A 24,064-nucleotide genomic window follows, 5' to 3' on the forward strand; every position below is an offset into this window, starting at 1 on the left:
AACCGTCACTCCAGGAAACACATCCAGTTCTTAGCTAATCATGTCTACCTTCCTCCATCCTGAGGGGTCCCAAGGCAGGGAGCTCAGTGGGTGGATGCGAGGAAAAACAAGGCTTCCCAATCACCAGGAAACGGAGCCAATGTCCCTCTGGCTCCCTGGCCTCAAGCTCTCGGCACCCGCTCCTTCCCTGGGCCCACAGGACACATGCAGGGTATCCAGGTCTCTCAAAGGATGGGGCCAGAACAAACCCTCAGTAATCTCCAGAAAAGTCCCTGAAGGGCCCAATTAGGAAAGTTGACCAACAGCTTCCAGCTTTTTCAGCCCAAGGCCCTTTAACAGCCTGGTGTCAACCTCAGTTTTGAACCATAATTACAGATTGTGGGGGGGAAAAAACCTAAATTTTATGTATCTAAGTACATAAACTTCCTTTTAAAAAGTTCAGCAAAAAATTACTCTCAAAAGAGTGTCCCAACCTCCCCCCGGCCAGCCGCTCCTCCCATTCCTACACTCCTTGACAACCACGCCATGAAACGTAATAAGAGCTAAGAGAACCCCAAAAGACAGCAGCTCTGCCACCCACTTGCTGTGTGACTCCAGACACACTGCTTAACCTCTCTTGGCCTCAGTGTCTTCCTCAATGGAAGCAGATTGGAGACGTTAAGTGCTGTATGCCACCACCCCTCCAGGCAGCTCCCCCCAGCCATGTCTTCTGGGGACAGGGTCATACTTGTCCTGCCACTCACGTGATCACGACGGGGGCCACCTTGTTGGGGATGATGGACTTGGCCTTACTGTTGTGCAAGCCCGTGGTCTGGAAGGAGTGGACGCTGAGTGAGTGCCGACCATCCATCGAGCCACCGTCCTGGAGGCCCTCAAAGGGGGCGCTTGCCGAGACCGTCTGCTGGGCCGTGCTGGCTGTTGTACCCATAGTCTGCTGGCAGCCTCAGGACCCAAGACCTGTGGGGTAAGAGGAGATGCAATCAAGGAGGGGGTGGGAACAGTCACAGCAGGAAGGGACCCAGCCCACCCCTCACCTCTGCCCTGTGAACAAAGTTCTGAGGCCCAGAGAGGGCCTACTCTGCCTGCAGCTGTCACTCAGCAAAGCACGTCAACAGGCCTACCGCTATGCCTGGGCCCTCTGCCACTGCTCTGGGGAGAGTTATGGACATGGGCAGATAAGAAGATACAGCCCTGATCCCTTACAGTTTACCCCTCCCTAGTGAACATACGACAGTCAGAAAAGAGCCAGCCATCCCCACCAGGTCAGGACCCAAGGCTCCAAGTACCTAGGTCAGGCCACATGGAGATCAGGCCTTCCAGACCCGGAGAAAGGGAAGGCTGTCACCAGAGGGAGAACCAGAGGCAGAGGGAAGTCTGGAGATGGCTTTGAAGGGTTTGGATGGGAACAGAACATAGCTGTGAATGTCACAAAAGAGGCCAGGGAAGTCCAGACTGGGGGCGTTCTCAGCAGATCAAGGCCCCTGAACTCTACATCAACAACATCTACATCACCAATAACATCTCAACAGCCAAAGCTTTTGCCCGACATCCGGCACGCCAGGCATCCTTGTGGTCTCACAATTCCCACTGCAGGGCTCTCTCCTAGGGAAGTAGTGAAGGATGTGTGCAAAGAGTGGGCTACAAGGGTGTTTTGTTGATCACAATGCTATTTATAGTAACAAAACACTGGGAACAGCCTGCAACAGGGGATTTGCTGAATAAATTATGGGGCATCTCTAAGGTGGAATGTTAAACAGCCTTAAAAATATATTGACTGATGTGGAAAGATAGCTAGGCAACCAGAAGGGAAGAGGAACAGGCTGCAAAGCAAGCACAGGATATAATCCATTTTAATACATGAGCACAAATCAGGAGAAAAGTCTGGGAGGGCACACACCAAGATGCTAACCTGTCATCAGCTGGTGATGAGATTACAGACAGTTTTTACTTTCTCCTTTTTCCTTATGTGCATTTTCTGAACACTGGGTAGTAAAACCTACTTAAAACAAAAGAATGGCTGGAGAAGCAGGCCAGGAGAGCCACTAACAGCTGGCAGAGGGTGTGGGGAAGACTGGCTCAGGGGTCTGAGAACCCTGCGACGGGTTCAGGAACCTGAGAAGGGGCTGGGAATTCCATACACTCAAGAAGAGGGTGACAGACACAGGAGACAGAGGCTCACAGAACTTTCTCAGAGCCCAGTGGCAGCTGCTCCCCACGGCACTGATGGCCCAGGATCAGGAAGGGGAGAGAGTTCCCTGCCCGCTGGTTCCCACTCCCACCTGCACCCTGAGAGCGTCAGTCGCTCAGTTGGGTCCAACTCTTTGCAACCCCATGGACTATAGCCTGCCAGGCTCCTCTGTCCATGGGATTCTCCAGGCAAGAATACTGGAGTGGGTAGCCATTCCCTTCTCTAGGGGATCTTCCCAACCTAGAGACTGAGCCTGGGTCTTCTGCATTGACAGGCAAATTCTTTACCATCTGAGCCACTAGGGAAGCCCTCCATTCTGAAAGCACAGGGACGATACAGTCTTTAGAACCTGATGACTCCCCTCTGCTCCCCTGCCCAAGCTGCCCTAATCTGGGCATGAGCTGCTCCCCACCATCCACACACTCCCAGCCCTGCCCTCTCATAAGCAGCAGCAGCATCTCAGGAAGTGGATGGTGGGGCCAGGAGTCAGCACGAAGCCCGGGAAGTAGGTCACTCTGAAGGCTGAGCTCACCACGCCCTCCCTCCCCCAGGGGTCAGAGTTCCCAGGCAATGCTCCCCCAGCATTCCAGGGCGGTGCCCTCAGGCTCCCCTTCCCAGAGTCACCCAGACAGAATGACTGTTCATTCCGTCCCCCCCAGCACCCCAAACCACTGCCTCTCCTTTCCCAGTCTGGGAAGGGTCCCCTCTCTCTCCAGCTCAGCCTTGTCATCCTTGACAACTCCCAGCAGGCATGTGACAGCTCTGCTAACACGTACACCTTGTGTTTATAAGAGCCTTGTCACAGCTCTCCACACCCGGGCCAATCTCTCTCTTTTTTCTCTCTTTTCTTCTTTTTCTTGGTAGAAGGTGGAAGGACTAAGCCTTTATTTCCAAACAGAAACTCAGGCGCTCAGAGAAGGTGAGGGGCTCCACAGTGGATCTCCTGCTGACTGTCAGCAGAGCCAGAACCTTCTCTCCATGGCTCCCCAACATTCCCCAGACCTCTCTCAGCAGCCTGGGCCAAGGAGGCATTGGGCAGGGTGGGTGGGGGTGAAGGCAGGAACAGCTGCCTCCAAGAATGGGCTCGGCGGCTGTCCCAAAGGAGGGAGTGACGGACGGGACATGAGAAAGACCTGCAGGAGGCAACAGCTGGCTTCAGCTGCCAGGCCAAAGCCGAGCCCTGCTCCCACGGGGTGAGGCCGGGCCTGACACCTCCACCTCGCCGCCCCCACAGCTCCAGCTCTAGTGTCTCACAGGCTTCAGAGGCGATGACAGGCCCCAGCCGGTCCCTGAGAGGACAGCCCAGAGACAGTACAGATGAGCACAGCTGTAGGCTGCAGGAGTGGGGGAAGGACCGCCGCCTCTGAAAGTTGACCTGTCTCCGCAATGTCGACAGCAGGGGGAAACCCCAGGCTTCCCAGGTTTCTCACTCTGCAACTCTCCCCCAAAATCTCTTTCACCTCGGGCTAGAGTGAGCCTCGCCAGTACAGGGCCCTTCATCCTGCAGGCCCCATGCTCTGGGGCCGTCAGCAACTTACTTTTCCCCTCTGGGCCTCAGTGTCCCCGTCATAAAGTGACAGTGAGGGTGAGATAGTCTGCAGGCCACTCCCACATGGGCCTGGCTCCTAAGATTGGCAGTCCCGGCGGTGACACCACTGCTCTCCACGGCCAGGGCCAGGGGCCAGCAAGGGCAGAGTGGGGCAGGTCCCTACTGCTCAACCCTCTGCTAGAAGGAGAATCAGGGGTAGACTAGGATGAGACTGGACAGTAAGATAGGAGGGTCTATGAGCCCGGATGGTTTGCAAACATTTATGCCTTGTTTTCCTAACTTCTGACTAAAAGCAAGCATTTCCTTCAGTCACGAGTAAAGGCTGCCCCTGTCATGTCTCAGAGCCCAGGACACGGTCACCATTGAACTCAGAGACATTTTCACATCACACAGGGGCTCTGCAGGTATCTGGAAACGTGGTTTGCACTCATCACTCCCTTCATATCACCACATAATGATCAGACCCAGGACCACTCTGGTCTCAGTTTCTCCATCTCTAATTCAAACCACCACCTCCCCTCTATCCTTTGTCCTGGACATGATACAGAAACCATGATCTCCAGCTTGTCAAACCCTGTGAGCTCAGAAAAGATGAATGGTGGCTATTCTAAAGCAGAGTCTGGACCTCGCAACTGAAGCAGAAAGCTGGACATCTGCTCCTGAGGCAGCCATCACCCTGCCCCATTCCTTTCTTTGCCTTTCCTACCCACCAGACCCTCTTGCAAAATCCCAAGCCCTGCCGTAAGGAATGCTGTGACCACAAGAACCTCCACAAATGGCCATCACCAAAGCCACCAAGAGCAGAGATTCAGAGTAGCTATATCCCTGGAGTCAACTAGTCCAACCTTCCCTTTCTACAGATGAGGTAACTGAGGTCCAGAGAGGAAAAGTGATGAGCTCCAAGTCAAAAGGGAAGAGGTCATAAGGAAAGAAGGGGGACCCAAGGCTCCTAGCCCCCATCCCAAGTCCCCTGGCTGGGCGTGCTGACTCTAGCCTGAGGCAAAGCAGAGCCTTTGTTGTGAGCACAGGGAGATTGTACTGAGCAGACACCATACTGCTGGCCAAGTCAGGGGTTGTTGGTAAGTATGTGATTCCCAAGCCTAACTGGGGTGAACAGAAAGGGGAGGGCTTAACAGGTACCCGAGATAGCCAGTGATCTTGAGTACTGACCCAGGGGCATGCCAGGAGGACCAATGGGTGGACCTCTGACGGCAAAGCATCTAATATATCTCATTTATTCCCAACCCGATACAAAGAGCCGACTCATTGGAAAAGACCCTGATGCTGGGAAGGATTGAAAGCAAGAGAAGAAGGGGATGACAGAGAATGAGATGGTTGGATGTTTGAGCAAAGTCCAGGAGACAGTGAAGGACAGGGAAGCCTGACATGCTGCAGTCCACGGAGTCGCAAAGAGTCAGACATGACTTAGCGACTGAACAACAGCAGCAACAAAAAAGAGGTGCCAACTCTTACAACTCAATATTAAGTTAACAAAATATCCAATTTAAAATGGCAAAGGATTTGAAGGTACATACGGATGCCAAATAAGCATATATAAGTTGTTCAGCATCTTACATCATTAGCAAAATGCGCTAGAGTGACGAACGTGAAAAGACCGACAATACCAAGTGTTGGTAAAGCTGCGGAAGAACCGGAGACATGGTGCTTACGCGTAGCGTCGCAGACGTCTGCAAGACAGCTCTGGAGTTTCTTACAAATGTGAACAAACACTTACCACGCAACTCAGCACTTTCTACTCTCAGGTAGCTAAGTACCCAAGAGAAGTGAAACCATGTCAGCATGATTCATTATAGCCCCAACAGAAATCAACCCACAAGTCTATCAACTGGTGAACAGATGAAAAAAACGTGCACTTTTATAGAATGAAACTGCTGTTCAGTCGCTAAGTTGTGTGTGACACTTTTGCAACCCCATAGAGTAGCCCACCAGGCTCCTCTGTCCACAGGATTTCCCAGTCAAGAATACTGGAGTGGGGTGCCATTTCCTTCTCCAGGATATCTTCTCAACCTATGGACTGAACCCACGTCTCCTGCACTGGCGGGCAGATTCTTTACCACTGAGCCACCAGGAAAGCCCACAATGGAATACGATGCAGCAATTTTTAAAAAGGAAAAAGTAACTGATACACACATGACATGGGATGAACCTTGAAAACATCATACTAAGAGAAACACATCAAGCCTCAGAGACTTCAAACTATACAGTTTGACATTTGTATGACATCAAGCAAAGGTAAAACTCTAGGGGCAGAAAGCAGACGGATAGTTGTCAGGGACAGGGGAGTCCAATACGCAGGGGCTTGAGGGCACCTTTGGGAGAGGGAATTACTCCATGTATTGAATGTGGTGGTTACATAACTACATACATTAGCCAGTGCTGAACTGTACACTTAACATGGGTGAATCCTGTTGTATGAAGTTTACCTAAATAAATCTGTTAGAAACAAAGAGGAGCTTGCTCCTTCCCATCACCTCTTCCTCCTTAACTCCAGAACTCACCCACTGTGAAACCTCAGAGCTACCTCTCTGGACCTTAGTCGCCATGTCTGTGAAATGGGGCTGCCGTGACGGGTAAACAACAGAGCTGATCCCTGAACTACACGAGGGTTAGCAACGTTGACCCTCCGTGCCATCCACGGTGTGCACCGGCAGTTCCGAGTATAGGATCCAACCAACCACAGGCCGCGCAGCAGGGATCTATGACAAAAACTCACATATACGTGAACCTCGCAGTTCAAACCTGTGGGGTCAAGGCTCCACCGTGTAATTAGACAAGCCTGCAGAACAGGGCCTGGTCGGTGAGTGCTCCATAAAAATCAGCTGCTAGCATGCATGTCAGACTAACACGCATCAATCAGACTCTGGAGCTGCGCTGTGCAATACAGTAGCTGCCAACTGGGATGCACGGCAAGTGCAAAATAAACACTGGGTTCAAAGACTTAGCACCAAAAACGTGAAACATCTCAAACAAGTTAGTATCGTTGATGATATGGTTAGTTCAGTTGATTATATGTCAAAATTACAGTATTTTGATATTGGGGTTAAATAACATATGTTACTACAATTAAGTTCATCTATTCAGTTTTGCTTCTTTATGTGGCTATTTAAAATGACATGTGGGATTTCCCTGGTAGTCCAATGGTTATAACTCCGTGCTTTCACTGCAGGGGCCATGGGTTTGATCCCTGGTCAGGGAACTAAGACCCCCATATGCTGCATGGCACAGCCAAAAACTTAATCAATTTAAAAAAATGACACATATGATGAAACTATCACAGCATTATAAACCATTAATTGAAAAAACTTGTGGCTCACTTTATACAGGTATCCCCCATCTTTTTGAAAGTTCCCTTTATGCCACTTTGCTCTTCCAAAAGACCTACATTAATAACTGTTTTCACTAACCAAAGGAAATCCAGAGGATTTTGCTTTTACCAAAAAAAAAAAAGTGGAAGATAAAAATAGCATTGAGCATTTGTCTTGCAGGAGACACGACAGAGGCAGGTATGAATTTATAACCTTCTGTGTGGGGCATGAGAAAAACCCAGGAAGGCAGTGCTAGCATATCCATTCAACAGACAGAAAAGTGAGAACTCCCCAATATCCTCACACCTAGTTGGAGAAACAGTGATTTCAACTCAGTGTGATGCCTCAGACGGTCAAGAATCCACTTGCAAGGTGGGAGACCTGGGTTTGATCCCTGGGTCGGGAAGATCCCCTGGAGGAGGGCACGGCAACCTGCTCCAGTATTCTTGCCTGGAGAATTCCATGGACAGAGCAGCCTTGTGGGCTACGGTCCTTGGGGTCGCAAAGAGTCAGACACAGCTGAGCGACTAAGCACAGACACAGACAGATAACTTGATGTGAAAGGTGGACTCTGGGGCCGAAATTCCCATCCCTACCGCGTACTAGTCCTGTGGCACATGGCTTAACTTCTCTGAGACTCAGTTTCCCCAACTATAAACTCTATAACCCCAACTATAACTCTGCCTCCCTAACTGGATCATCTGGGGATGAAGTAAGTGAATGTATTTAAGGTGACACCTACCCAGCTCAACACACAACAAGGGCACAGCTCACTAGCTGCCCTTCATATCACCCCAGATCCCAGGCTCCCTGTACTCTCTCCCTACCTTCTCCATATCCCCTCCCTGTAACCACAGACTGGTACCAGATCTAACCCTCCCAGGCCAGGACCAGGGCCACATCTAGACACTGCCTATCAAAGGAAAGTCTGGAGGAATAAGTGGGCTCAGTAGTCCCCTGGCTGTCATCCTGGGCAAACAACAGGGCCCAGCGGGGCTGGGCCACAGCAGCTGCCCTGCTGTAGAAACACACAATTGTAAGTCTCCTCGTTTCACTGCTTTGGTAAGCCACTTAGGAAAGTTTCAATCTTCTGGTCTTGGTAAAAAACCAAGAGAGGGGATTCCCTGGTGGCTTAGTGGTAAAGAATCTGCCTGCCAACACAGGAGACATGGGTTTGATCCCTGGTCCAGGAGTAGTCCACAAGCTGTGGGGCAGCTAAGCCTGTGCACCACAACTGCTGCTGCTGCTGCTGCTGCTGCTAAGTCACTTCGGTTGTGTCCGACTCAAGCCATTATTCTAGAGCCCGGGAGCTGCACCTACTGAAGCCCACACGCCCTGGAGCCTGTGCTCTGCAATCAGAGAAGCCACTGCAATGAGAAGCCTGCACACCACAACTACAGAGCAGCCCTCACTCAGTGCAACTAGAGAGAGCCCACGTACAGCAATTCAGACCCAGCACAACCAATAAATTTTTCAAATAAAAAAATTATTAAAAAGAGAAAAGAACAAAGAGAGTCTAGCTCTTCTCTGGAGCCTTGGGCAAGTCCTCTCTTTGCTCTGAAAACCCACCCACATCTTTCGTTGGTCCAACTGCTCTGGTCACTGGCCCCTGACTAGTCCAACAATAGCAGCCTCCAGGAAAGAAGGCTTCCTCCTTCTCTCTGTCCCCCTGCAACCCATCCTCCAAGCAGCAGCCACAAGGATCTTTAAAGCCCTAAATCATATCGTCCGCCCTACTTAGCTGCTTCCTCTTCTGTAAAGTGGGAGTCATAAACCCTGTCTCGCCTCCCTTAAGGGTTGTTGTCAGTAGCACAGATAGAAAAGCCACAAAGACACAGAAAGGCCCCAGTAGTCTGCAGGAAAGGAATGATTACCATGGGAACACGGACGACCACAGGCAGAGGAAACTCAGGCGGAGGTCATGTCATTTCCGTCCATCATGCTGTGACATGCAAAGCCCTCACCCCAGCGGACAGGCCCCCGCCCCCTCCCCTTGCTCTGACGCTCCAGCCACAGGCCAAGTCCACCTCCTCCTTCCAACACCACAGGCCCCCTTCTCACGAGCACCCACCACTCCTCTGCCTGGGACACCCTCTAGCTTGTTCACGCGGCTGCCCCTTCCCCTGGTCGTGGCTCAAATGTCCCGCCTCAGAAGCCTCTCTGAGGTCCTGGCAATACTTGCTGTCAACACCCCACCCCTCAGCACTTCTCCTGCTCACGACCTCCTTTTACTTTTCAGTTGCCTCACGGATGGGATTATGTCTACAGCAGCAGCCTCTCCAACTTCCCAAGAGCTGGTCGGTGCCTAAAGTGCCCATAGCTTGGCCCCAGCACCAAATTGCACATGGGTCCCAGCATATGCTCAGGAAACGTTTCTGAGATGAACACGTGACGACTTGGGGGCATCTTTCAGGACCACAGAAGAGCGCCTGGCATCAAGGACCAGTCTCAGCCCACACAAGAGGGTATGGGGAAAGATGCTCCCACCCTAGACTCTCTCACCAGGACTGCCCTCCTCCCCACCCTTCCACATCCTACCTGCCAGCTCCTCCAGGAAGCTCTCCCTGACTACACACCCACCCCCATCTCTCAGCTCCCACTGCCCACTGTGAGCATCACAAAATGGGACTCTCCATTCTCTTCCACTGCATGCTGTTCCCAGCAGTGGGTATCCTACGTCCTGGGTCCTGCTGCCTGGCTCCAGGGAAAAGCCAGATACACACTTGCTGAGGGAACAAATCAGCTCCATCACTTCACCCTCTCACCCTGGCCAGCTCCTTGCTGATGGGACCAAGGATGATACTCCCCAAGCAGGCACAGAAGGTGGAAAGACGTCTAAACATTATAGTATTTATTTCTGAGCTGGGGGACTGAATATGGTTATTCATCTTCTTTTTTGCTTATTCACCACTTCTAAATCTCCTACAACAAACATTATTACTTTGGGAATGTTTTTAAGTATGGTTATTTGCAGTAGTTTCAAAGTTGGACAGCGGCCACAGCTCCCCACCCAGCGTACCCCTCCTCACCCACCGCTAACCCCCCAGTACACCCTCAGCTTGGTGCCTGTGCCACCCTGTGCCCTCTGCCTGTGGTCGTTCATGTTCCCATAATAATCATTCCATTCCTACAGCCTGGTGGGGTTTTCTGCCTTTGTTGTTTATCTTTGCTCCTGACAACAACCCTCAAGGGAGGTGAATAGGGTGTATGGCTCCCACTTTGCAGAAAGAAAACTGCTAAGCAGGGCCAGCTATGTGAATTTCCCCAGGCTATATGGCTTGGTAGAGGCAGAATTCCGGTTTCTGCTGCATGGCCCATCACCTCCTGTCTTTGACGGGTCACCCAGACCCACCCCTTCACACAATCTCTGCTCCTTAGCCTCTTTAAAACTAGGATGAGGTCAATTTTAAAAAAAAGTAAAAGGGGCTTCCCTGATCCAGTGACAAAGACTCCGCACTCCCAATGCAAGAGGCCGAGTTTCAATCCCTAATCAGGAAACTAGCTCCTGCGTGCCCCAACTAAAGATCCCACTGCTGCAACTAGACCCAGTGCAGCCAAATAAAGAAATAAATATTTTAATAAAATTAAATGAAGCTATCTGGGATCTGAGATTTCAGGAGACCTTCATCAGCTGAATATCTTTCTGAAATGTTTCCATTTTTTCTAAACTGAAAAAAAAAAAAGGTTAAAAATTAAAATCAGAAGGTGAATGCATGTTTAGAAATAATGCCCTGTGTTCAGCAGTGGGCTCCCTCTGTGTGGCAGGCCCTGAGTTCCAGACTTCGGCCTGCAAACAACGGGGAGCCCCAAGAGATGGAACTGGAGGTGGGACAAAGGCAGGCGGGGCAGAGCGACTGGGCAGCCAGCTGAGGAACTGCAGTGAGTGGGAGCCAAGGTCAGAGTAAGGGGATCACCCTGCAGGTGGACCCCTGGGCTGGGAGAAGCTGCAGGTGGAACAGCAGGCCCCCACTCTCATTGAAGGGTAAACGAGCCTCCTTCTCAGCTCACCTGACAGGTGGAGAACAGAGAGGGGACTCCTGCCTGCTCTGCAGCCAGCAAAGACCCTGGCACATGTCACCAGATGCTCCAGTGGGGCCTGCAGGCTCCTGGAATCTGGGACCCTCAGGAAGGAAAAGGGCCCTTTCCAACACCCCTCATTGTCTGCCTCCAGGTTTAGGGAGCTCCCTACCTCAGGAGCTCCCCATGGTGGCTCAGCTGTCCTGAGAGGAACTCTGCCTATGTGGTGGGACCTTAGATTGGAGATGGGGGCAGGGGGCTACAATGGACATTTTGAGGAAAAGTCAGAAAATCTGAACACAGATTATATTTTGTTGGATAAATAAGCTCAACTTCCTTGGATGCCATAATGAAATGTGGAAACAAGGAGAATGTCCTCATTCTTAGGAGATACAAGCTGAAGGGTTTACAGGTGCAGGATCCTAACATCTATGAATTTCATATGGTTTAGGGAGTAGGGGGCAGAGGGAACAAATACTAGCAACTGGTGAGGAGGGACTTGCGTTCTCTTCTTTCAACTTTTCAGTAGGTTTGAAATCTTTCAAAATAAAAAATTGGTATTTAAAGTATTTTTAAAATTAAAAAATGTTTAAAATTTAGCTACCCTTCCCATCACTTCATGGGAAATAGATGGGGAAACAGTGGAAACAGTGGCAGACTTTATTTTGGGGGGGCTCCAAAATCACTACAGATGGTGACTGCAGCCATGAAATTAAAAGACGCTTACTCCTTGGAAGGAAAAGTTATAACCAACCTAGATAGCATATTCAAAAGCAGAGACATTACTTTGCCAACAAAGGTTCGTCTAGTCAAGGCTATGGTTTTTTCCTGTGGTCATGTATGGATGTGAGAGTTGGACTGTGAAGAAAGCTGAGCACCGAAGAATTGATGCCTTTGAACTGTGGTGTTGGAGAAGACTCTTGAGAGTCCCTTGGACTGCAAGGAGATCCAACCAGTCCGTTCTGAAGGAGATCAGCCCTGGGATTTCTTTGGAAGGAATGATGCTAACGCTGAAACTCCAGTACTTTGGCCACCTCATGCGAAGAGTTGACTCATTGGAAAAGACTCTGATGCTGGGAGGGATTGGGGGCAGGAGGAGAAGGGGACGACAGAGGATGAGATGGCTGGATGGCATCACTGACTCGATGGACGTGAGTCTCAGTGAGCTCCGGGAGTTGGTGATGGACAGGGAGGCCTGGCGTGCTGCGATTCATGGGGTCACAAAGAGTCAGACACGACTGAGCGACTGAACTGAACTGTACTGTACCTTATAAGAAGCTACTTTCCCACACATTCCCCTCACTGAAGCCTCAGAGAAGGCAGCTCATCTGGAAGGAGAAAGTCTTCAGTCCACACAGGCAAAGTGCTTGAGCCCTGTGGTTTTGTTTCTTTCCATTCTCATTAGCTGCTAGGACCTGAAAGTCAAGGAATTTCAAATACAACTCCAGATCTCCAGAGAACCCAAATATGCCCAGCAACAGGGTGCTGTGGGACGCCCCTGGAGGGGCCCCTGCCACCCCCCAGGCCTGTGGGCCAGGTGGGGACAGTGCTCAAGTAGAGCCCTCGTCCTGGGCCAGCCCCACAAGCACCGTATGCGGTCCACCTGTGTCCCCGCCCCTGTGGGTCTTCCATCTTTCCCAAGCGTGTCCTCTTCCCTCAGGCCCTAGCAGCCCAGACAGGCCCCACTGTCTCAGCACACACCAACCCTCTGAGAATAGGGTGGCCCACCTCCCTCACTGTGACCACTCCATGGGGCTGGCTCCAGCCCCTGGAAAGCCTTTCTCTCTTGGGCTCAGCCCCTGCTTCCACTCCTGTCCTGGAGCATGTGGCTTTCTGGTCCCAAGGCAGGACTGGCCTCCTCCAGAGAAATCTCCCTGGTGGAGATTCTGCCACCTTTGAACCACTGGCTCAGCTTCTCAGCCTGAGAAAAACCTCCGGTAAATGCCCACAGTGGGGACTTCCCCAGTGGTCCTTTGGTTAAGATTCTGTGCTTTCACTGCAAGGGGCACAGGCTCAATTCCAGGCTGGGGAACTAAGATCCCATAAGATGCATAGCAGCCCCCCCCCAAAAAAAGGAAGGCCCACATCCCCTTCAGCCCCACTCCCTCCCTTCATCTGTATTAAACAAACCGGACGAGGGACAGGGCAGCTAGCTGAGCATGTGACTGCCTACAGCCAGGCCCAAACTCCTGATCTCCCCCGAAGCTACTTGGGCCAGGTGACTAATCCTAGCTAATGAAACATGAGGGGCAGTGTCCTTGGCAAATTCCGGATCCTTCCCTATGAGCCCCCTTTACTCCTTTCCTCCAGCCTGCTGCCTGGAACACAGGCATGAAGGCTGACATTTTGCAGCCATCTTGAGCTGTGAGCACATGAAGCCACACCCCGGGAATCTGTATAGCAGAATCACCATATCGTGGCCTGGACTGCAGAGCTCCGGGCTCGGACAGGACACAGAAATAAACTTCCATCTTGTGTAAACCACTGTCATTTGGCTTTTCCTACTACTCGCAGCCAAATCTAATCCTGACGAATGCACTCTGTTATTTTTAGGGATGGCCCTCAATGACCACAAGCTGCAAGGCACAACTTCCTTCTTCCTCCTTTCTCAGGAGAACATCAAGTTCCTTCTGGTCGTGCTCCGGCAGGTCAACACCACCAGGATCCCGTGAGTCCAGCCCACGCTGGAGCCACAGCGGCTCACGGAATACAGAAGACACTGTCCACAGCCACCAGGGCCCAAGGGGTAGCTAAGGATATGCACAAATGTCACGCCACGATTGACTGACAGACCATGTGATGCAGAAGCCTTCTCCAAGTCAGCTGCAGAAATCTAGAAGGTTCCAAGCTGCTAAATGTTTGTTCCACCCTATAGATAGAGGCTTGGGCTCCATTCCTCCAAAATGGAAGAGAGAGACCACAAGTCTCCCCATCTGGAGTCTCTCCGAGTCCCTCTCGAGGCCTTTCTGAGAACTCTGCAGAAAACAAGAAGGTATAATCTGGCTGGGAGGGACTCTGCCTATAGGTTCTGTCGAACAGGAGGGGAGTATCAACATCCCTAGGGAGGTGTCAGTCAACTCTGGGAAGGACATTCCTTCTGTGCCTGAAAGAGGCTGAAGCTCCTCTCCATCTAGGATTAGGAATAGTGGGAGGGCCTCAGAGAGAGCAGGGTTAGAAGCACCTGGACACCCCCACGCCCAGTGACGGTGCTCCAAGAAGCTGGCCACTGGGGCTTTTCTAGGCCAGCAGAGCCTACAGTCTCCTGACACCACACCTAGAGCCCTGACCCTGCCAACACTCTGCTGGCTGCTTCCAGGGACTGGGCTCCAAAGGGCCACTGGGAACTTACACTTGAACCCCATTCCTGACCTCCAGCAATGCCATAGGGACCTGAAGCATCATTTTAAGGAGCTGGGAAGAACGATGACCCAATTCTGCAGTTTGTCCCCATCCATCCCAGCCCTGTGGCCTCCAGTCTAGACTCCCTTGCCTGGCCTTCAAGCCTCCCGTTCCCACCCTCAGCATCCCCTATTTACCCTCCACACCCCTGCCACTCCAGGCAAAGCCAAATTCTCAGCTGCCCCATGGGATGGAGCAAGTCAAGCTCCAAGAGATGTTCCCCTCCAGCACAGGTTCTCTGAGAAGCCTCAAATTCAACCTAGCCCTCTGTGGGTCACACTTGATGTCCACCTAGGAAGTAGGAGGCCTGGTCAAGATTAGTAGGAGGAGATTTTAGCAGCTCAACCCTCTGCGCAAAATCAATCTTTCACAGAAGTTCAATGTATAAAACAACTAGAAGCAGAGCTGCTGCGCTGACCGCTAGCCCAGGAAGAGGGCTGCCAAGCTTTTGGTCCCCAGACCCACTGTGGGGCCCCTCCTAGGGAGGAGCACCGCCAGAGCTGCTAGCCAGAGATGCTCAAGGCCCTTGACTGCTGGAATCTCCCAGGATGCATCTGGCCCTTCCCTGTCTCCACGCCTCTGCCCTCCTGGTCCTACAACCAGGAATGCCATCCCTACCCTCACGCCTTCATCCCATCCATTACCATGCAGTGGAAATGTCCCTGTCCCCTCCAAATCTTCTAACACACAGGCTGGACCCCAAACGACCCTGACTTTGAACCCACTGGACTGGCATTTGGTAAGTAGACGCCTCATCTCCCCACTCTGGATCTGATGCTCCTCCGCACCGCCCCCACTCCAACCCCCCGCCCAGGGTAGAATCCCCAGTAGTCGTAGGTTCCAAATGTCTCTGTGCTAAACAAATTGCACATCTACCATCATTTCAGCTTCAGAACAACTCTATGAGAAAGGCAGACGCACACACTTTTGTGCCATTTAACAGATGGAAAAACTGAGGCTCAGAGAGTTCACCACACAACATAACAGAGCCAGGCCTCTGGTTCCGCAGCCTGGGCCCTTTCCACTGAACTGTCCACCTATCACTCTCCCATTTCTCCTGAAGCCAGCCTCACTTTCCCCAAAGACACTGGGAAGCTTAACCCAGGGACCTGCAGCAGGCAGAGAACAAGCTGGACCCAGGGAAGAGCACCCCTTCCAGGGCCACAGCCTCTCACGGACCGCTGGCAGCCAGATGCCTGGGGCGGGTAACAATGGAGCTAAAAATAGGGCAGGAGGCTGAGTGGCCAGCTGCAGGAAACATCTGTCTCAGCCACAGAACAAACACAGAGGAAGTCACCATGCTCCAGGATTCCCCTACTGTGGGTGGGGCCAGGGGAGAGCTGGGGAGGAGGGGAGAGAGCGGGGTTTCAGATTTTCAGCCTGGGCCCAGGGCAGGGGTTCACACCAGCCCACCCCCGGCCCTGGGGCTCATCCCCCAACATCCAGCACACACACACATGCAGACACGGGACAGGGTCTAAATTCCCCTTAAGCACCAATATGTATCTTAAGTTAGAGTCACACCCACCTCTGAGAGTCCAGTCTGTCCCTCTCATTTTACAGAAGAGCACACTGAGGTCCAGAGACCTGCTCAGTCACAGAGACAGTGGAAGAAAGAGCCAGGACCGGGGGCCTCCTACCCTTCTCCCTCACCTCCCTGTACATCTGGCTTCACTTTTCTGAGCAGGGAAGACCCTGACCAGGAAGAGCTCTTTTGCTCCAACGAATGAAGCACAGGGTCAAAGTGATCTCAGGTACTAAGCCATCACTGCCCTTCTCACCATGAGGAGCAAAGGCCACAGTGGGTGGAAGTGCTAGACACTCAGCAGGAGGCTCAGCAGTGGCCCCAGACTGGGCTGGTCGTCAATTGCGATGACAAAATACACCAGTGTCGCTTAAGGACGTCCTTGATAGAGCAGTGGAGTACATGTCTTTTCAATAATGCGGGTAATAACCTGGGAAGAAGCACATGGGCTAGTTACCAGCACACGACAGCTGTCTGCAAGATAAACCCTCGTAAACTGGTCTGCACTGTCGGCTGAAGCAGCCCCTTCATCCGTGGAGCATCCCTTTTATGCAAAAGAATGGCTGACAGACAAAAAAAATGTTATTCAGAACTGGGTATCTGGTAGACATTTTCTCCAAAACGAACAAAGTGAGCCTGTCCCTTCAAGGAAAATAACCGACAGCATTTGTTGCCAGTGATAAGTTTGAACATTTAAAGAAAAATCAGAATTCTAGAAAACCTGAATCAGTCACTGTGAATCTGAAAGCTTCCTAAAACATAAAGATTTTGCAATGATATGATTGATGATGCGAACACATGCAATTGTGGGATATGATGAAATGAACTGTCCCACATTTGGAAGATCCAAACTCACTGAACCAGTATTTTCCCAATCACTGATATATGTTACCAAACCACACCTGGTCAAAAAGCCATTGTAACAAAATATGTAACAAAATATGAAAAGTTCATCAATGTGTTTTCAGATTCTACATTCCCTTTAAGAAATTATTACTTTTATGCAGCATCAAAGGAAAACATCCTCAGGCTAACAAAATATTCCTGCCCTTTCCAATGACTTACCTGTGTGAAGCTAGATTTTCTTCCTATACTTCAACTGATCAACATATCATAACAGACCAAACGCAGGAACAGATATCAGAATCCAGCTGTCTTCTATTCAACCAGACATTAAAGAGATTTATAGATTGGCCAAACAATGCCACTTATCCCACTATATTTAAAACATAGTTATTTTTCAGAAAAAAAAAATTATTTATGTGTAACATATAATGGGTTTGCTATTGTTATTTTGAAATGAATGTATAAATATGTCTTTAAGTATACTGTTTTAATTCTTAACATGGTCAATATCAATTTATAAATATATCACCCACATAAACAAGAGGCTTCAATTTTTAAGAGTATAAAAAGGGTATTAAAGAAGGGTATAAAGAGTATAAAGGAAGCAGTATTGAGACTAAAAAGTTTGCAAATAGCCATGGTTTCACCCCCACCATAACCCAATGGTTATTGTGGCCTACCATCCCATTTTTTGCAGGTACAGACACGGAGGCACAGAGAGACTGCATAATCTGCCTAAGGGCACACAGGCGGCCAAAAGCCTCCAAGCGCACACAGGCTGTTAACCACCAAGCTGTCCCTCAGCTAACGTCAGGCTCCGAGGTAAGCAGAGAGGGATGAACAACGGCATACTACAAAGGGAACCCGGAAGCGGAAAAAGAGAACGTAAGTTAATACGTATATACTCTTGGGGCAGAAAAGGACTTTCTATGCAAAACGCCAGGGGATAAATATAGTAAAATATTGATGGAGCAGACTACATTATAAAATAGTCAGCTTTTCAACAAATTTGAGTCAGTTGAACCAAGGTGGACAGACCTAAGAGAAAAACAAATATGTTAGTGCGTATATATGGAATCTAGAAAAACGGCACTGATGAACCTATATGCAGGGGAGGAATAGAGACGGAGACAGAGAATGGACTTGTGGGCACAGCAGAGGAAGGAGAGAGCGGGACAAATTGAGAAACACGTTACCAAGGTGAAACAGGTAACAGGTGGGAGGCCTCTGTAGAAGGCAGGGAGCTCAGTTTGGAGCTCTGTGATGACTACTCGGTGGAACTGGGGGTGGGGAGGGAGACTCAAGGGGGGAGGGGATATATACATATACTTACGGCTGATTTGCACTGCTGTAGAGCAGAAACCACACAACGCTGGAACGCAATTATCCTCCAATTAAAAATTATTTTTTTAATGGTCAGGTTTCATCTAACACAGAAAAACCACAGTTGTATGACAACTGACAAATGGATAAAAATATTTTCAACATATTTTTATTATTTATCATTTTATATAGAGGGATTTTTTTAAATGAGAAAACAAGTATATAATAAAAGTAAAGCATACAAAAAAAAAACCCAAAGACACAACAAAGAAGAAATACAAATGACTGATAAATGTGAGAAAAGATATTCACCCTAAGCTGTAATTTTAAAACTGGGAGTGGCTGCCACGTGTTGCCTTTCATGGCCTCACAGGTTCAGCAGGGTGAAAACACCTGGTCTCTGCAAGGGTGCCAGGGATGGGCGCCCTCCTAAGGATGGGGCAAGGTGTAAACTGGCATGGCTCCCTGGAGGACAAACTGGCAATCATTCTAAATTTTGCAATCAGCAAATTTTCAATCGAGTCACAGGAAATACTCAAAGATATGGCCACAAAGGTGTTGGGTACAGCTTTGTTTACATTAGTCAAAGACTGGAAACATCTCTCACATCAACAGTGGTCGAAGTTGAACATACCACAGACGTCATCACATCATCATTCAAACAGATGGAACCTCAGATGACCGTCGCTAACAGACTGTGGAGCCAAAGAAGCCAAACTAAGCAAACACGATATGATTCCATTTGTCTAAAACTCAAAATCAAGCCAAACTGGTGCATGGTGCTGGAAGTCACGTCTGGAGCAGGAAGGAGGGGGTGGCGATGGGGTACAGGGCCAGGGTGCTGGAGGAATTATGTTCTTTGACCTGGTAAGGCTCCGAAGGCTGTGCTCAATTCAAGCTGTACATCTGTGATGTGTTGTTAAGCTCCAATGTAAGAGTTTCCAAAGAAAGAAGGAGCCCCTTATTTACTGATAGGAAAATATCTACTGTATGTTCAGTTGGGGGAGACACTAAACAGCAATTTAGAGCTTTGCCCTATTAAAAAGGAGAGAGGAATCCTGTACACAAGCACACGCACTCACACTACACAACGAAAAATGTCTGGAAGAACAAATCTCCAAACATGAATGGTTATCACTGTCGTTATCACCGGGAAGTGGGGCCATGGATGATTTTCCTAACCTTTCTGCATATCTTTTATTTCTTTGATTTTCCTATGTGAACAGAGACTATTTACAGAGAAAAAAAAAAATAGGGGGGATAAAAGAATATTCACACTACACTGATGCCAGGAACCAGGGTTCCGTGTCAACTCGACAGCCCAAGAAGACCACGATCCACAGGAAAAGGTCAGAAGAGTGAGGCTGTTCCTGAGTCGTCATTGAGGAAAAGCTAAATACCTTCCCTGGAAGATGGAAGAAACCAGGATTTTAGAGTCAGAAAGACCTGGCTAGACCCTCAGCACCATTCCCGACAAAGACCCAGGTCAGTTCCTGAACCTCCATGAGACTCAGGGTCCTGCAGCGAAGAGAGGGCTAAACAAGGTCAAGGATGTCCAGGGCTGACCAGATCAGTTCTAGAGGCAGATCTGACAGCAAGCTCCCCCAGCTTCCACAGAAGAAGAAAAGGAGGCCCAGGGAGGCCAAGCGACCTCCTCCCTTTACCCTGCAGGCCTGCGACCCCAGGGGAAACCCACAGAGGCCCTACAATTGCAGTGTGCTCCAGAGTCCTGACCTCAGGAAGTGCCCTGCCCTCCCTGGGTCTCAGTGCCCCCAGAATAAAAGGCATCAGCTGGACATTGAACTTGACCTCAGGTAGCCTCCCTTGGGCCCCACACCCATGATTCCTGTGAAACCCCCACATGCAAGGCTGTGGCAGGAAAAGTGGCTGGCTTATCCAGACAGGAAGTGACCTCGCCGGATGAATGACAGGCCAAACATTCCATGGGGAGCCCCACCTGCTGATGACCTTCAGGGTCATGGGAGCCAGGAGTGGGTGGGCACTCAGAAGTCCAGGAGGAAACAGGATTTACGGCGGAAAGCCAGGCACACGGCAGACCCCCAGGCAGGGAAGTGACTTCATTTCACATTCAGTCCTCCTTGCTTCCGCCCCTGACAGGGCAAGGAGTTAACCCTGAGGTGGCCACGCTTCACTGGCCCCAGCCACCTTTACAAAGGCCAGGGCATGAGAATGAAGGCTTTCTCCTCTCCCTCTGTCCTTGGATCCCCAACCCACAGATGCAAAGTGAGGCTCGGAGAGGCTGACAACAGAGCAGAGGCTCTGAGACCTTTCCCACTACCCTGAGCTGCATAGAGGAGGGAGATGCTAATTCAGAGTTGGGAACTCCGGGAAGACTTCCTGCAAGAGGAGGCCACTGAGCTGGGCCTTGAATGATGAGCAACACATGACAGATAAGAAAGTCATTCAGCACAGAGGGAACAGCATAGAGAGAGAGATGCCTGGCACTGTGCAGAGCCTCTAGGAAGTAATATTATTCTGGCCTTGTGAGGCCAGAATACAGGATAAGGTAAGGTTGATTTAAGTCCCAAGTGTCTTGAGGACCATGCCAGAGAGTTAGAATATTGCTCTGTGTGGTGAGATGTGTTGTCCAGGCCAAGGCAATAGGAGAGAGCCATGACAATGCCCTGTGTCAACCCAAAATGGCTGCATGGAGGAGGCAACCTAAAGGGAGCCAACTTAGCTAGGGGGAAGTCTGGGGCCTAGAACTCAGCTGGCTTTACTCCACCATGCCATCACACCCAGTTCAACTTGATTTCTCTGTAAAAGAGAAGGGAAAGGTATTCATACTACCTATAGTCCAGTGTTGACTCATTGGAAAAGATTGATGCTGGGAGGGATTGGGGGCAGGAGGAGAAGGGGACGACAGAGGATGAGATGGCTGGATGGCATCACTGACTCGATGGATGTGAGTCTGGGTGAACTCCGGGAGTTGGTGATGGACAGGGAGGCCTGGTGTGCTGCGATTCATGGGGTCGCAAAGAGTCAGACACGACTGAGCGACTGAACTGATCTGAACTGATAGTCCAGTGTGCCCAGGTCTGCACCAGATGCCAAACTGATAAAACAGCAGGGCCCTACATACACAGCCACTTAGGTTCCTGTGAGCTCCACCACCCCCACCTGTGTGACCTTGACAGAAACACTTGACCTCTCTGCTTCAACAGCTGTCACACAAAGACAAACCCCTGCCCCACTTTGAGGACTGTGAGGATTAACCGAGATGATAATCCTTGTACACGCCACTTGAGCACCCACAGCCCGTGTTCAATGCATATTCAGTTTGTTATCTCGGAGAAGGCAATGGCACCCCACTGCAGTACTCTTGCCTGGAAAATCCCATGGACGGAGGGGCCTGGTGGGCTGCAGTCCATGGGGTCGCTAGGAGTCAGACACAACTGAACGACTTCCCTTTCACTTTTCACTTTCATGCATTGGAGAAGGAAATGGCAACCCACTCCAGTGTTCTTGCCTGGAGAATCCCAGGGACGGGGGAGCCTGGTGGGCTGCCGTCTCTGGGGTCGCACAGAGTCGGACACGACTGAAGCGACTTAGCAGCAGCAGCAGCAGCAGCAGCAGTTTGTTATCTCTCCATTCTGACCCACAGTGAGGCAGAGTGAGTTAGCTTAGATCACATGCCAAAGACATAGCAGAGCCAAGATTCAAACCCAGGCCAGACCCAGGCTTAGCCCAGCCCATCAGGCAAAACAAAAACCTGAAACCCTAAGACCTAAAGCTTGCCGGCCTCGGCTCCCCAGCCTCAGCGTGGTTTCTGACAGGTGAACAACTCTACCACCTCAAATTTCCAGCGGCCAAAGAAAGAGCAGGGAGCAAACACCAGGGCACAGAAGGGGAAAAAAATATTTCTAAGCTTCTCCCTCTTCCTGTTTATCTATCCTCTCAAACCCAGAGCTCCTGGTAGCCATTCGTCCAGAGCAAGGTCTGCCAAGAGAGACATCCTGCTGGTGACTGCCCAGCCAGGCTTGTGCCGGATGAAGTGCAGGGGACACTGAGGCCCACACCCACCCCTGCAGCTCCGTCTGGCCCAAGAACGCTGCTTCACAAAGGGACTTTCAACAGAAGCCAGAGCCCAGGAAGAGGGACCCAGGCCAAGGAGGAGGGGCCGCGGCCACTGCCTCCTCAGCGCCAGCTGGCACCTGTTGGCTCCATACTCAGCTCCCATCAGCTGATGAGAAGGATTCAAGGGAACGACTCTAAGCCTGGGCTGGGCACTGCCCTGGGTGGTGGTGGGGACTCAGATCACAGGCTGTGCAGGCAGGCAGACTCAGCATCCAATCCCAGCTAACCAATGGCCTGCTGTGTGACCTTGGCCAAGCTAGTGAGCTTCTCTGAGCCTAATACCCTTATCTGTAGATTGAGGATAATATTAGTACCTATTCCATAAGGATATGGTGAGGATTACATGAGACAGCATAAGGGAAGGGCTGGCGCCTAGTAGATGTGAATAAATGTTATTTATTCCTCACTCGCACCGTCAAGTTGATCCCCTGACTCAATCCTGAAGATCTGAGGTGCCTTTAATATGTGCTCAAAAGAACAATTAAAGACTTCACAAGGAATGAAATTTTGACACATGCTCCAACCTGGATGAACCTTGAAGACATGCTAAGTGCATAAAAAGCCAGACACAAAAGGACAATTACAATGATTCCACTTGTATGAGGTACCTAGAGAAGTCAAATTCGCTGAGACAGAAAACAGCAAGGAGCCGCAGGGGATGGGGAGTTAGTGTTTCATAAGCGCAGTTTCTGTTTGGGAAAATTAAGAAGTTCTGGAGCCTAAGAAGTTCTGGATGGTGATGAGGGTTACACAACAATGTGAATTGCACACTTCGAAATGGTTAGAAGGGTACATTTTATGGTCTGTATATTTCACCTCAATAAAAAATTTAAGACCCATTAAGAACATTTTTTGTGAATGTTCATATTCCTTGGAGAGCTCAGGATCGAGAGCTGGAACAGGTATGTGAAAAGCTAAAGGCACCACCTGCCAGGAAGTTGGTAGCACCAACCTGAGTGGAGGAAGCTAAACAAAGAGACGAAAGGCTGCCTGGGAGGGCTGTGAGAGGAGGCAGCCCCAGCCAGGCCCCTTCCCATATAAACTGACCAACACGCACCATCGCTGGGAAGAAGCAGGCCAAGGGTCGAAAGTGGGTAAGACCACAGGTGAGAGGTCTTGGCGGGATGGGTGGATAGACTGAACTTCCCCCATAAGTCACCGTGTGACCTTGAGCAAGTCATTTCCCCTTCTGGATCTTCTGAAATCTCCTTCACTGCCTTCCTTGTAAAACCAGGATTCTACCCTACAAGCACCCCTGAATCTACATCCTAGAGAAGCGAGTGTTTGTGTCCACCAAGAGATGGCAAGAGTGTTCAACAGTTTTTCTCAGAATCCCTCCGAAACTGGAAACAAGACAAAAGTCCAGCTACAGAAAAAAAAAAAAAAAATATATATATATGTATATATAGTGATACACCCATATGATGGAATACTACACAGCGGTGTAAAGGAACAAGCTGCAGCATCACTGATGAATCACAGGGCTCACATTGAAAGGAAGAAGTCAGAAGAAGCCAGATAAAAATACCTCCTACCCTATGATTCCATTCACATAAAGTTCAAGAACAGACAAGACCAATCCTTGAAAGGCACTCAGAAGCATGGCCACTTGAGAGGAGGGGAGGGTCCAGTAACTGGCTGGGAAAGGAATCCAGGAACCTTCCAGGCCACTGACAATGTTCCACATCTTGATCCCGGTTGCACAGGAGATACACCTGTAACAATTCATCAAACTACACCCTGATTTACTGTCTGAAAATTATATCTCAATTTACAAAATAAAATACAAACAG

The 24,064-nt window shown here is 50.1% G+C and overlaps 1 protein-coding gene across 17 annotated transcripts in view; it reads right to left on the bottom strand.

Moving 5' to 3' along the window:
- PALD1 (phosphatase domain containing paladin 1) overlaps positions 1–24,064 on the bottom strand; it is a 106,516-nt gene that overhangs the window by 40,637 nt on the left and 41,815 nt on the right. For 12 of the 17 annotated variants that reach the window (XM_070364969.1, XM_070364965.1, XM_070364960.1 and 9 more), the window contains one exon: positions 744–957. In XM_070364969.1, coding sequence (XP_070221070.1) covers positions 744–928 — 185 coding nt within the window. In that variant the 5' untranslated portion in view covers positions 929–957. Of the gene's footprint in view, positions 1–743; positions 958–1,286; positions 1,402–12,347; positions 12,471–16,260; positions 16,435–24,064 lie in introns of those variants that run through there. The other 5 variants (XM_070364964.1, XM_070364958.1, XM_070364957.1 and 2 more) reach the window with 3 other exon arrangements.

The sequence above is a fragment of the Bos mutus genome, chromosome 28 (assembly GCF_027580195.1).
Source record: "Bos mutus isolate GX-2022 chromosome 28, NWIPB_WYAK_1.1, whole genome shotgun sequence".
Taxonomy (NCBI): domain Eukaryota; kingdom Metazoa; phylum Chordata; class Mammalia; order Artiodactyla; family Bovidae; genus Bos; species Bos mutus.